This window comes from Eptatretus burgeri, chromosome 8 (assembly GCF_056783735.1).
Source record: "Eptatretus burgeri isolate ZD-2024b chromosome 8, Ebu_testis_v1, whole genome shotgun sequence".
Classification (NCBI taxonomy): domain Eukaryota; kingdom Metazoa; phylum Chordata; class Myxini; order Myxiniformes; family Myxinidae; genus Eptatretus; species Eptatretus burgeri.
In genome coordinates this window covers 12,172,383-12,187,111 of record NC_140968.1, presented here as the reverse complement: position 1 = coordinate 12,187,111, position 14,729 = coordinate 12,172,383, and the positions used below count along the sequence as shown (strand labels likewise).

General features: G+C 43.7%; 1 protein-coding gene across 4 annotated transcripts in view; it reads left to right on the top strand.

The window, feature by feature from the left end:
* VPS41 (VPS41 subunit of HOPS complex) overlaps positions 1-14,729 on the top strand; it is a 142,941-nt gene that overhangs the window by 71,456 nt on the left and 56,756 nt on the right. For all 4 annotated transcript variants that reach the window (XM_085890885.1, XM_085890882.1, XM_085890883.1 and 1 more), the window contains 6 exons: positions 3,028-3,120; positions 3,589-3,716; positions 10,458-10,602; positions 10,937-10,978; positions 11,160-11,210; positions 13,072-13,209. In XM_085890885.1, the coding sequence (XP_085747011.1) occupies positions 3,028-3,120; positions 3,589-3,716; positions 10,458-10,602; positions 10,937-10,978; positions 11,160-11,210; positions 13,072-13,209 (597 nt within the window). The remainder of the gene's footprint in view (positions 1-3,027; positions 3,121-3,588; positions 3,717-10,457; positions 10,603-10,936; positions 10,979-11,159; positions 11,211-13,071; positions 13,210-14,729) is intronic.

Below are 14,729 nucleotides of genomic sequence, written 5' to 3'. Positions count from 1 at the left end.
GTGGTCGTGTCGGGGGTCGGGGCTCTTTGGTCTGCAGTAGTCGTCGTCTGCGGTCTTGGTCTGGTCTGAGGTCTTTTTCCGAGGTCTTTTGGTGGTCTGCGGCCTTTTTCGGGTTCCTCGTGATGGTCGTCGTGGCGGAGGTGTTCCGTGGTGCTCGTATCATCGATCGTGGCAGCCAGGATCGGGGGCTCGTTGGATTCCGGGTCGTGGGTTCGAGTCCCACCGTGGTGGGTTCGAGTCGGTGAAACCGCACGAGGCGGCCAGGTACCCGGCCAGATTCTGACCCCCAGCTGAACTATCCTCCTCGGCTGAAGGGCCGAATAGAGACTCACGAGGTCCATTTCTTTTTGGGTGTGTGTGTGTCTGTCTGTGACCAGTCTGTAAGTAGAACTGTTGAAGTGATTCCATTGTACATCTTTATTTGTGATCAAGTCTGCTCTGTGTCTCCCTTCCCGATTATTGGAAATAAACCCCTGAGAAATGTACCAGCTCATTGCCTGTCGTTTCTATCATTGACCCAGTATGGTTTGGGCTTGACAATTAGGAAGGCCGATTGTGCCGTAAGTTGTCATTTGGGCCGGCGCGGCTTTGGTAATTTCCGCTCGGTTACACCGGATCCGAGTCGGTAACAGCGACTCGGTTCGGACAAAGCCGGCCGAGGGTGTGGTTTCCCCGGTAGTTAGATGGCGTGAGTACTTGGGTAAATTGGAATAGACAAGTGGACCCTACCTCACGCCATCGAAATATTGGCGTCCACGGTCCACTAAGGGACCCGTGACCTTAAGAGTTATCCGAAGGTTACGACCTTCAATTCCGGTGCTTGGTGGGAGACAGCCCAACTGCTCCATCTCGCGGTTGTCCTCACCACCGAACCCGGCACCACAACAATATAGCACGATATCTGAAAAAAAAAGTTGTGGACGGATTCGTACGAAACTTGGTAGACAGGTTGGGTGTGTTGCAAGGACGAATTGGTTCAAATTTTGGTGAAAATCCGAATCCGGATCTGGATACGAGAAATATTTAATTTATAATGTGATTCTTCACCATTGAGAGGTAGGGACAAAAACGATATAGTACTGTGTAGCATGAAGTTTCCAAAATGATATTTGGGCCCGATATGTTCTCGTGGATCAGGCATTACGTGACGGAGGTATGCGCTCTACCGAGTGCTCTTATAGTTTAGTAATACAATCTCTGAGCCTCTGTACAGATTTGTTTTGTTTTGTGTTTTGATCCAGTGGGGAGAACGTAAGCCAGAGTATAATCATTGATAACTTTTATTGCATAGTCTTTATATCCAGGTGCCCATTTCATAGTTTACAAGGTGTGCCTACACGTCACTTCCTTCGCTGACGGGTTTAATCGAAAGACGGCATGTTGTACTTCACAAACGTATTGCATATCTATCTGCGAGCCTCAATAAGGATGTAAAATGAGATGAGACATGCGAAAAATGGATCTTTTATTACATGTAGTTGTTGCTGCTGCTGCTGCTGCTGCTGCTGCTGTCGTCGTTTGTGTGACTCCTTCCTTGTACTTTTATATATTTTTATATTGCTTCGTGAAATATTACTATACAGCCGGTCCTCGACTTACGTAAGGGTTCCATTCTCGGGACTCTTATGCAAGTCGAATTTCATCGAGTAAAATCTGAAAAAAGGAAAGGATTATATAATTAATTATACATTTACACGTACTCTACGAAAAAATAACCTTAATTCCGAGTGTGGACTTGCAGGATTGGAGATTCAGAACGAGTTGGAGTAGCGGAGGTTGAGGGTTCAGGAATTGGGGACTCTGTAGAAGGTTTACAAACCTTCTTAACGATTAGGTCGAGGGTGGACTGAATGGCTACCCACTTCTTCTCATCATAAATTCTAATGTAGCATGAGAGGCCATCTTGGATTATTATACTGACGTTGGCGAAGCGTTCAGCGTTTTGGGTCCAACCTCTCGGGAGCAACCAGTCCTGCATCAAAATGCTTGAAGGCCTCAGCCAAGTCCTTCGTTGTAAATCTCTTTTTGAGGTTCGACAATGGCTGCTTCATCCAAGCTCTCCTCCTCGGCAGCCTTCTGAGCCTGCAACTCCATGAGGTCATCATTCAAGAGCTCTTGAGGAACGTCTCGACATCGTCGACCTCCACGTCCAGCTTGGGCAAGCGTGCGGCGGAGGTAGTATGCCTTTAAATTTGCAATCACCCCTTGATCCATCGGCTGCAACAGGGAGGTGGTGTTTGGCGGCACATACACCACCTTGATGTCTGGATGAATGTCATCGAGAAAATATGTATGCCCAGGTGCATTATCGAGGAGAAGCACTATTTTAATATAAAGGGAATTGCTTTCTCTTGGCAATACTCCTTCAATTGATGAATCAGGTGGTGCCAGACCCAGTCCTCAAACATGGCAAGAGTATCCCATGCCTTTTTGTTTGACATCCACACCGTATGGAGAGCCTTTGCTGATGCCCTTGAAGGCATCCGGGGGCTTTACCGATGTGGTTGATTAAGAGGGGCTTCAACTTAAACAAAATTTTTATATATATAATTATTTTTTTTTAATGGGTGCTTACGTAAAGTTGCGTACGCAACCTGAGGACTGCCTGTATATAATGTTTTTTTTTATTGTTTCTCCCTTGTCCTCCAAAGGTGTTCCTGCTGTGGTAGGATATAATTAATGTTACTATTTGAACTGCTACATCAAGCTCCCATTTCTGCCTCTTCATCATCATCTTTTTCTTCCAATGCTGTGAACAGGGCTTTTAAAGCAGGCACCTTTAAGACGAAAGGGATGCAATTTTTTTTTTGTTTGTTTGGAGTAAATTGATTATTATCAGCTTTCCAATGATTCCATTTTTATTGTTCTACAACAGCAGGAACCGCTAAAGCTTGAGACACACACACACACACACATTGGTTGTGTCTTCCTTTAGTAATAGACGTATAGCTTTCATATGCTTTGTTGTATTTATTGTTTTCATTCTCTCTCCCTCTCTCCCTCTCTCCCTCTATCTCGTTTGTGCAGGTGATCAGTCGTTATATTCCCCAGAGTGGCAAATGCCTTCGTCCAGCAATTTACGAGATGATTTTAAGCGAGTTCCTAAACACGGATGTGGAGGTGACTTTACATTCACTAAATATCCAAGAACAACAACACCAAGCATTTTGTATCCTTTATCTGTGATGATACGCCAAGCACCTTCAAGTTTACGTTTCGTAAAATTGTAAATTGCGAACAAAAAATGTGTGAATAGGAGATGGTTCAAAGCAAAATGTCGGAAAACTGAACTGAGCGTCTGAGCAGAGGATAAATATAAAGAAAAAAAAAGTTGGAAGTGAAGCATCTTGTGGAAGTTTATCGCAAAGTATTAATTTCTACAGGCTAATTGAAGGAGAGCATGATATTGTACCGATGGCCTGACGTTATTGGTAATGACACTGCTTGTTTAGTCCTGTATGGGGGGGGGGGGGGTTCATCTGTCATTGATCATTCCACTGCATCCCCCACTCTTCCCCCCCCTACCCTCCTTACTCTTTTTCCTGTATCCCCCTTTTTTCTCTCTTTTTTTTTTTTTTTTTTGACTAGGGATTTGCACAGCTTGTGCACAACTGGCCAGGAAACCTGTACAACAATCAAGTGGTGGTTCGAGCTGTCATCGGTCGCCTCAACCGTTGTCCGGATCAACCAACATTATTGCACACCCTTGCTGAGCTGTGTGTGAATTCACAACACCACCCAGTTGAACTGGAAAGATATTGTGATAACGTAGAAAATGATACACTTGACATTTATCATAATTACAAAATATTACATTGGAATGTGGGGGAGTGTTGGGGGGCGGGGGGTGCAAGCAGCAGAGACTCGTATGTAAATTATGCAAATGGCTCGCTTGTAGCGTCACTGTGAGAATGGAAAAATGAGAGTCAAAATCGTAGTTTCACGGATAAAGAGAAAAGAACAAGCCCCTGTGTGTTGGTACCTTTGCCACATTCCAAATTATTGTCATAATCTATGGGGACACTACACCCACTACCGGATTTAGAGGTGGCCAGGTGGGGCCATGGCCCTGGGGCCCCCCCACAATTTCGATGACATTTTGAAAATCCCTTGAAAATGTGCTTCTTAAGTTTTATTGTCGGTGAATGAAGATTGTAAACCCTTTGTAAGGATATCTTTTCAAAATTGTCCATCATTGTGAGGGTCCTTTTCAAGCTTTGGCTTTTTCAAGCCATTTCTTCCACGGTCCACAGAACGGATCCAACGTGGTCAAAAATTCCCGGTGCAAGCCTCGGGCATTGGGGGCCCACATTCGGATCCTTTTTTGGATCGATCATCGATGCTTCGGATGGTTGAGCGTGACCAACTAACTACGGCACTGCCCGCCAGAGCCCATCAAGCACAGACAGAATACAAAGGTCCAGCCAGAGGAGAGGTGAAAAGGTGAAAGTCGACGTGGTAAAACTAGGCCAGGCCAGCACAGCACACGGTTGGCAGGGGTAGTATTGTACACACTGAAACTGCGGCTGGCAGGGAACGCCGTCAGTACCCTGCTTACCGGCGCGCACAGCACAGTATCACGGTGTGACTTTCTATGTTCCAGGTGTGTGAAACATACTTGTGGTTCGTGATTCTGGTCCGTCCCACGTGCACTCTGACAATATCTCGGTTACTCGGTACCTACCAGCTGCAGAAACCACAATGAGCGGCTTCGGTGACGACAGGCACAAATCCAGGGCTCCACGGAAATATGACGGTGGTGCTCAAAAGCGGAAACGTTCCAAGGAAAAAGATGAAAGGCACAAGGCCGTCGTCGACAAGACCCAGAAAATCTCAGAGTTTTTCACTCCTGCACAAACAGGCGATTCATCCATGACAGAGGCTGGAGCACCAACAGAGACAGAACAAGCGGATTTGGCAACGCAACCCCCGCGTCAAGATTTGCCCAACATCTCGGAAGGTTCCACCGATGAAGAACATGCATCACATGAAGAAGTACGAGACGTACTGATTGATCGTGAACCTGGCTTTGCCAATTGCATTGGATGTTGTCCTCCTGAGCGACCGTCGTCAGAGATGATCGACTACTGGGCATCACGAGATTTGGAGCCACTGCAGAATTCAACTGGTCCCTTTGATTCATCCATACAGTTTGTTGAAGGTAAGAAACACTGCTGCTCCAAGAATCTTTTTTACCGTAGACTACAAAACGGAGAGTCCGTGAAAAGGTCCTGGCTTTGCTTCTCCACATCAACCGGAAAACTGTACTGCATCGCTTGCAAGCTCTTTGGAGGCACTACTGCCCTGGGCGGGGAAGGATTCAATGATTGGAAGCATGCCAGTCGTTCTATCGAGGTGCATGAGCGTTCCCATGTACATTGTGCGAATATCATCCGCTTGTCAGACAGAGCAACATCCGCAGGTCGTGTGGACACTGAACTCGTCAAACAAGTGAGTGAGATTGCGTCCTATTGGAGGGAGGTGCTGAAACGAAGTGTGAGCGTGATATCGTTTCTCGCTGAGCGTGGTCTGGCATTCCGTGGATCGGATGAAATTGTTGGGTCACGGAAGAATGGTAACCTCCTTGGTTTAATGGAATTACTTGCGGAATACGATCCATTTTTGGTGCAGCACATTCAGAAATATGCCAACCAAGGTAGTGGCTACACCAACTACTTATCATCTATGACATGTGAAGAGTTAGTCTCCATCATCGGAAAATCTCTTCTGGATAATATCGTCGTCGCTCGTGTGAAAGAGGCAAAATACTTCTCTGTGTCAGTCGATTCTACTCCTGACATAAGCCACATCGACCAGCTCACAGTTATTCTACGATACATCGAGAACGAGGCTCCAGTGGAGCGTTTCATGACCTTTCTGAGCAACACAGGACACACTGGACTCGAGCAAGCGACGGCATTACTGGATTTTTTAAAAGCCACTGGATTGGACATCGCGAACTGCCGAGGACAATCTTACGATAACGCATCTAATAGGAGTGGCCGATACAATGGGATGCAGGGAATGATCCAACAGGAGAACTCTCTCGCAATATTTGTGCCATGCGTGACGCACTCACTGAACTTAGTCGGTCAGTCGGCCGTGGGATGCTGTAGACCTGCAGCAGCATTCTTTGAATTCGTGGAACAAGTGTATGTATTTTTTACAGCTTCCACGTCGCGCTATGCCAGATTATTTGATGACCTGAAAGCCAAAGGTCTGCAAGTACCAAAGCGCCTCAGTGACACTCACTGGTCGGCTCATTCTGATGCAACCCGAGCTCTTCTAGATGGTTACAGCGAAATCATGGATGTCCTCGATGAAATCGCAAACGATGAACAACTGCATTGTGAAACGAGAAACACCGCCGAGACACTTCACCAAACGATGTGCACGCTCGAGATAGGGTTCTATGCTGGTTTCTGGTCTACTGTCCTTGGTAGATTTGATCGTACGAGTAAAACCCTTCAGTCACAAGCTACCGATCTCAACACAGCCGTGCAGTTCCTCAAGTCACTGGCGAGCTTCGTGCAGTCATTACGCGATCAGTTTGATACATTCGTTGTTGACGGAGTGGAGCACTCAGGTACGGAGAAATTCACTCGCGGATCGCGTAGACGAAAGCGTAATGCCCGCCTCGCTCCCTTGGACTACGGACACACTCCAGAAGTATAACTAGACGCCAAGGAGTCCTTTCGCATCAGTGGATACGTTGCAGTGATCGACGTACTGCTGTCGCAGTTGGAAAAGCATACAAACGCTTACAGCGAGATGAGCGACAGATTTGGATTCCTGCGTGCTCTTGTTGAACTCGAAGTGGAGCAGATTCGAGAGTCATGCTCGAAGCTCGTCGAGCTGTATCGGGAAGATCTATCACCTGACCTCACAGAAGAAATGATTCAGTTTCAAGCCATGATGAAGGAGTCAGAGCCAGACTCGGGCCGGACTGAACTCGAGATGTACAGTTTTCTCATCGAGCGAAAACTCACCGATACTTTCCCAAACGTGGAAGTGCTGCTTCGGATTTACCTCTCACTGATGGTGTCGAACTGCTCCGGGGAGCGCTCGTTTTCGAAACTCGAGCTTATCAAGAACCATCTTCGCTCCACGATGGGGCAGTAGAGACTGGTCAATCTGACCATTATTTCAACCGAATCCGATGTCCTCAATTCCATGTAGGTTGACAGTATCATATCCGAGTTCGCTGCCGCGAAGTCGCGCAGGAAGCTTGTCCGTTGATTAAGGCACCGTGTGTATGTTCATTGATGTGGATGACACTGCCGTATATTTGCGGTCGCTGGAAGTCGGCTATTAATCACCATTTCAGATTTCTCTTACCCAGAGGGTTTTTAGAAGTTAGAAGAATTTTAGTCGAAGTTCGTAGTATGATTGATGACAGCGCGTTGTTTGTTATTTTCTTATATTGGTCCATCTCTATCTCTTACTCTTGCAGCAACAGCATTTTTGTGATTTGATTTTAGAATGAGCTCAGAGATAAGTCATCAGCTTATAGATAAGTCACCAGCCATATCAATAACAATCCGTCCATCTTGTCATATTGTCAGATTTAATTGTAATTTGTGAACATGTATGCGAAATCATTCCTGATCAGGATCTGTCAAATCTATAGAAACAAGTTCAGTTGTTGATGAAAAAGCAGTTATAATTTTAAGTTGTTGCTTAATCTCCAAATTTGGGGGCCCCCCACAATCATTGTGCCCATGGCCCCCCACATGGTATCATATCTGAGTTCAGTATCATATCATATCTATACACACTGGTGTAGGGGCCCCCGACCCCTACACCAGTGATGTAATTGCACCTCAGTGATGATGCAACCAGTAGAACAATTTTATAAGGAAATTGTTGTCAGATATGATTAAGAATGATCGTGGTGATATGAGAAACGGTGTTCATTGTTCCAATTATCTCTCGGTATTTACGTGGAGTCGGTAGTAGAAGATTGGACTGTGGGAGTATTTACCCCACGTGCGAAGCAAAAAGTGGCGTTAAGCAGTTGATTCAATCTGTCTGTCTGCAGACGTTGGTCAATGATCGAAGAGCTACTTAACTCTCATGGAATTTTATATCTTGAACACTGTAGAACACGAGTCGGAACATGAAGCTGCAGCTTAGCAGGAGTTTGGCTCTGAATTTCGCAAATTGTGCAGAATCTCATCCCAATCGTGCATGCTCACAGAGGAGTAAAGTAATATTTTCAATGTCTAACAGTGAAACAATAAAATCATTCCCAACAGGAAACCTACTGTATTCAGGTACATCATAAAGGACATGAACAACGGGCATAAAAAAAAAACAAACGTAACGTGTTAAATAGGGTGGTGTAAAAGATGGTGCATTAATTGGCGGTAAACTTCCATGGAAAAAAAAGTTTGTTTTTTGTTCCAACTTTCAAAACTTTTATTTTATTTAAATTGCTTTATATACTTGAATACGATAGCACAAATCACTTTGCTGGCACTTCCAAAAACCTCCAGTTCAGCAGTACTGAGACGAAATATTACACTATCTTGACCAATCAAATTTGTCGCTCATGCTCTCAGTGTTTGGAAATCTCGAGATTTGGACAAAATCATGGCTCGGAGGAAATAGATTGTGCTTTGAAGCGCAAAGCAAGAGTTTAAAAGACCCTTCCCACCTCCTTTTTCTCATGACTGTGTGGGGTAAGCGTGGTTCTCATCAAACTCTCGAGTTTGAGAAAGGGGTGAAAGTCAGGCCGGTCGATTGAGTTATTGGCCCATCCCTCACGCAGCGGCAGACACAGGGTTTGCAATCGTGTGTGTGCGTGTGATAATGTTTTTACCATTTGAGCTTTTTTCGACAAAGCTTTATTATGAGAATATGGAGAAGACTAATTGATAATTTTGTTAAAATCAGTTTTTTTATTATTATTGTTTTTTGTCCTATTATTTTTTCCCCTTTTTTTTTCCTCGGCAACCACTTGTCTGATTGACAAAATTTTCAGGGTATGAGTGACCCCCACCCACCCTCACTCCATGGAGGATATTTTAGTGATAACTGTGATGTCATTAGGTCATGTGGTATGGCAGCCATCTTGGATTAAACCCAAAAAATTAGAACATTACATCTCTGAAACCACTGATCGGAAAAATCTGAAACTTGGCACATCTCATTCTACTCACAATGGGGAATAAAGGATTGTAAGGATGGCATACTTGGTGAAGTGGTAGACCAGCCATAAATGTTTTAATCAAAATCCTTGTTTATCATTGAGATTCAGTGTGTATGTCCAGGCCATAACATTTTTTTTCCATAACGGATCCAAGATGGCCGACTGGGGTGGCCATCTTGAAAAAAAATGTTTTTTGTAATAAATGGAAAAACGCTTATCTGATTTCAATTATTTTTCAATGGCGGGGGATTCCCCATCTCTGATTTGTCTATTTTTAGTTGTTTTGTATACCAAGTCAAGGCTCATGTAAGAGATGATACACAGAAAATATAACAAGGCAGGAGACGAGAGGGGTGGGAGAGGGAAGCACAAAATAGTGGGGAACAAAGACAATAGGATATGTGTAGAAGGGAGAGGGATGGGGCAGGGTACACTGGGTAAACAAGATGGTGCTACAGGGACTTTCAAGAAGGAAAACGGGGAATATCAAGGAGGTGGGTTAACGGGGGTAGAAAAGATCAAGATTTTGTTTGGGGGAATATTTGAGATGGCGGTGAACAGCTGTTTTGAAGACATGAAGGGAGGAGTGGGATTGAAGAGAGTGTCGAGAGTTTGTTCCAGAGGCGGGAAAAGAGAGGAATGAAAGAGTGAAGGTGAGCAGGAAACCCGACATTTTGGGGGGAAACCCGACATCCTTGAGGCATTCCATGATCATCACATCCCCGACAAACTTACAAACCTAACCACCACCCACTTCCCCCCGGCCTCTCTCAATGGGAGCAGATATTTCTGGTACAGAACATTAAAAGCAGGAAACTTGCGATCATGGATATTTGTTTCGAACACCATAAGGACAAATTACCTCAATAAATATTATTCTATTGAAAATATTGTGTATTTTTCATCGAAGAAAGGTCAGGTCACTTTTGAACAACTCTTGTATGTAGCCTGTTCCACCATATTGGACAAATAAATAAATTATCCTAACCTCTGTTCTCTGCATGCAGTTTAAGCACTGAGACCTATATACCACCCATATCAGATCCAAATGTTTCACATTCTGTTCTCTTTTTATTTACACCTAATTCATTATCTCAAATCAAGGAGAAAGAAAAAAAAAACCTCATTTTTGTTTTTAAAATGCCACCTTAAATTATCCTTGGCTTACATCATGTCTCAATGAAGGATGGCTGTTCATAAGGCACAACACCAAACAGATTATTGCATTCCATATAAAAAATGTTATGCTGGTCACGCCAGTGGTGAGGGCCCACATGTGACCTTGTGCCCTACGTCTCCGCAGGTACACCTATGACCAACGCTACGACAAAGCCCTGGACATCTATCTCAAGCTCCGTCATCCAGACGTGTTTGACCTCATCGGGCGTCATTCCCTCTTCAATGCCATTCAGGACAAGATCCTACTTCTCATGGAGTTTGATCCACAGGTCTGATAAAGAAATTATGAAATCAGGATATTTTATTTGCAGGACATCGGGAATCAAATCACGGGTACCAAGTTATAGCATTGAGTCATGTAGAATTTTGAATGAAATAGCTGTTACTTTTATTGCAAATTACTTTTTCGTGTTATTATTGCAGTTACAAACTTAAAATAGGCTTGATGTGATGTTGGCTGCAGATGTTGCTTACTTGCAGTTAATTTGTTACATGTGATGACCTATTGCGAAAATAAAAAAAGAATTAGTGAGATAAAATGATCTGTACAGACTAATTATCATCTGTGTGTGTGTGGCATGCTCCACTTTGTTCCTTCCAAAGAGGGCTGCAAAGATGTTGCTGGAAAATGAAGACAAAGTTCCTGTAAGTGAAACTCGTCACTGAAAGATCTCATTACTTTCAGACATCAGTTTATTCACTACTACATTGAATATGGGGACATAACCTAAAACTGGAACTTCTTGTTGAGATTAATTGTTGTAGAATCAGTTATGAGCAGCATCGTGCATACCCGTGGCTGAAACTCGACATTTCATTTCTGCAGATTAATAAGGTAGTCAAAGACCTGGAATCGGAGCCTCGACTTATGCATGAGGTTAGTTTTGGTTTTGAAATGTTTTTGCTTTGTTTCTTGCACTTGACATGCAGGTGTTGGACAAAAAAAAAATGGGAACACCTGGGTAAATGAGGAACACCAAGTATATTGAAAGCAACAACTTCCACACAGTTGAGGCCCATGTGTTAATTAAGCAAATTGCAACCCAGCATGCTTATGGTCATGTATAAAAATGATGCACAGGTCTGATTGCCTATAATGAAAGCTAGCATGGCTGCAAGAGACCTCAGTGACTTTGAAAGAGGGGTGATTGTTGGGGTGCGTTTGGCAGGAGCTTCAGTGACAGACAGCTCAAATTGCTGATGTTTCATGAGCAACGGCGTCAAAGGTGATGTCGGCACAGAACTCCGAGGGAAAGACATCATTAGTACAATGGACAGAAGTGTATACTCCAGGATTGTGATATCCGTGCATTATTTTGAAATACAAGTCAAAGCAGGTGAGCAACTGCAGATCAATTGACTGTAAATTTCAAGCTGGGGCACGAGCAGCCGGTTTCATCAAGAACTGTTCTCCAAGAACTACACAGAGCAGCATACCATAGTTGGGTTGCAGTGCACAAACTGCTCATCACATCTGGCAATGCACATTTGCGAGTCCATTGGTGCAAAGAGCACAGGCAATGGACGATGAGCAGTAGATAAATGTGATACGGTCAGATGAATCATCTTTCACCATGTTCTCGACAAACGGATAAGTGCACGTGTGGCGCAAACCTAAATAACTACAACCCTGAGTGCATGGTTCAAACAGTGAAGGGTTCTGGTGGTTCTGTAATGTTGTGGGGTGCATTTTTCCTGGCATGGTTTTGGTGCAGTCGTTCCCTTTGAAGGCAAGGTCAATGCCATCGCTACTTAATGGTACCGAGTGATCATCTTCACCCCACGTTGCAGCATTTCTTTCCTGTCGGGAGGGTTGCCTTCCAGGATGACAATGCCCCCATCCACAGAGCATGTGTGGTAGCCCAATAGTTTGATGAGCATGACTGATGTTATCCATATGTCATGGCCTTCTCAATCATCAGATCTGAACCAAATCGAGCATTTATGGGATATTCTGGAACGATGCCTGAAACAGCGTTTTTCCACCTCCATCAAACAGGTGTGAGTTGATTGACTTTCTCATTGAAGAATGGTGCTGCATTCCTCTTGTAGAATTCCAGACGCTGGTGGACTCTACGCCATGGCGCATACAGGCCGTACTGGCCACACATGGTTGCCCAACGCCGTATTAAGTGACTTTACATAACTGTTTCCATTTTTTTTTGTCCACGACCTGTACATTTGTAACTAAGCATATATTTTAATTGTGTATTCATAATTTTTCACCCCGATCTTTGTTGCGTTGCTGGTTTGTAGGTAAATGAGCTTTGTGTTGGACCTGATATAAGGTCTAGCTCTGCTTTGAAGCTTATAACTTCTCAGCATTGCCTGTGTTAACATTTGTGAAAGGTGTCACAAACAAGAATGGTTGATATGATGACCAGAAACTCGACAGTCGACTTAAATGAAATCCTCGACTTGCTTGCTCAAAATAAACATTAAGCTCAAGCGGAGCACGATATGTTGTTTTTGTGTTGAGGATCTCCTCAAACAACAAACGACTACATCTGAATACAAAAGATTTGTGGCGTGACAAAGCCACACAAACAGGTTGTGATGGTAAAAGGGGTCACAAGGAGATGGAATTTTAATTATTGTTTGTTTTTGTGTTCGTGTTCATGACTTGTAACAGGCTTGAGTCGTGGTCGATGGTGAAAATTGTTCAGGTTACAATGATGTTGTATTCCCTTGAGGATCTAGTGATGTGCTGAGATATGAATGTCTGCTCTGCTCCACAGTACCTGCATCGGCTCTTCCAGACAGACCCACACAAAGGAACCCAATATCACGAGCTCCAAATTGGTCTCTATGCCGAGTTTGATCGACCCAATCTGCTTCCCTTTCTTCGCCATAGCATTCACTGCCCTCTTCAGAAGGTAATGCAAATATATTTATTTATTTATTTATTTATATTTATTTATTTTGTGATCCTTTTCACTTTATTCTCGGTATTTAAATATGTCATACATTATTGGAGCCATCCTGTCAAAAACACAAAAGAGACGGAATGTGAGCGGCAAGCAAACCGAGATTTTCACGCGGCATGCCAGCAGTTGGAAAAATTAAATAATGCTGAATTCATTGTAATAAAATGCAAGAAGTAGGTGAGCAGCACGTGGCAGCCACGATGACTACAGGGAGCCGTTTTAGCCTTTTGTTGCATTGCTGCTAGATGTCATGACCTGTAATGTCTCATTTACTGCTCTCGATCATGTGATTCGTGTGGTTTTTTTTTTCCCCTGATGTTTTCTCAGTCTATGCAACTTAAAGATGTCGATTCCATTTATGTTGCCACAATAACTTGTCACCACCAACAACAAAAGCAAGTGGAACAGACACTTGGACAACACAAACTTTGAGATGCCCACAAAAAGGTTTTTCACCCTGAAAATGTATTCACAAGTGCACACGATTGGTAGAAAATGACAATTCTGCCCAAAAAAAGGTTACATGCGGTTGGTTCTCTTTCCATTCTGAATTGGTGCCTCTGCCACTCTTGGTTGCCATGTGCGAAAGGTGCCCGTGCAACGCCAGCAATCTGTTTTTGACTTGATGGCTGCTCTGCAATAATAATGAGAAACCAGCTTTAACAGTAGGTGCAAATGTGAACACAAACTAACCATGAATAGTTTCAACAATGAATTCAGTTCTAGATGATACAAAAAGCTTTTAAATAATAATCAAAAGGCTGCATATTTGCAAATATATAGGGCTAATAATTCATCACTTTATTTCATTTCTTCTTTCATATGCAGCACAGGGCTGCAGGTAGCTTCAATTGCTGGGGGTGTGGCTCTGCCGCTGATCGAAGTCGATTAGAGTTAGAATTTGTAATTTGTTCATGGTGCCAGTGATTGCTCGACCATTCTTCGCGAATGACACCATGGCATCTTTAAAGTCCACCAACTAATGCCGGCAGATGGGACATCCAGTTTAAAGGTCCATCTGAGAGACGGCACACACGTTTATGACTCACTGTGCCTGTGGAACAGTTTATAACTGGACTGAGATTCAAACCCAGACAACATAGCTCAGAAGCGAGTGTGCATATCTCTCGGCTATCCTGCCAGCCCATCTGATTTATAATGGGTTGCTGCTGTCACCAACACTTTACACCACGTTTGCATAGAGAACAGATTGTACCATATTGTAATACACCATTCCTCCTTCAGAGCACATAAAAGTTCTTCAGTGAATTGTGCTCTGTAAACCATAGCCATCACATGGTGTTCCAAAATGTCCCAGAGAGATTCTGTTGCATTCATTTTGGGGCTTTGAAATGGTCAAACTTCAATGCTGTCTTAAAACCAATTTGTAATTCTGACACGGCAGAACTGCAAAATGCATCGTTATGCTCTTACACAATAAGCTCTTGCTCAGTTTTGTTGCTTTAAAG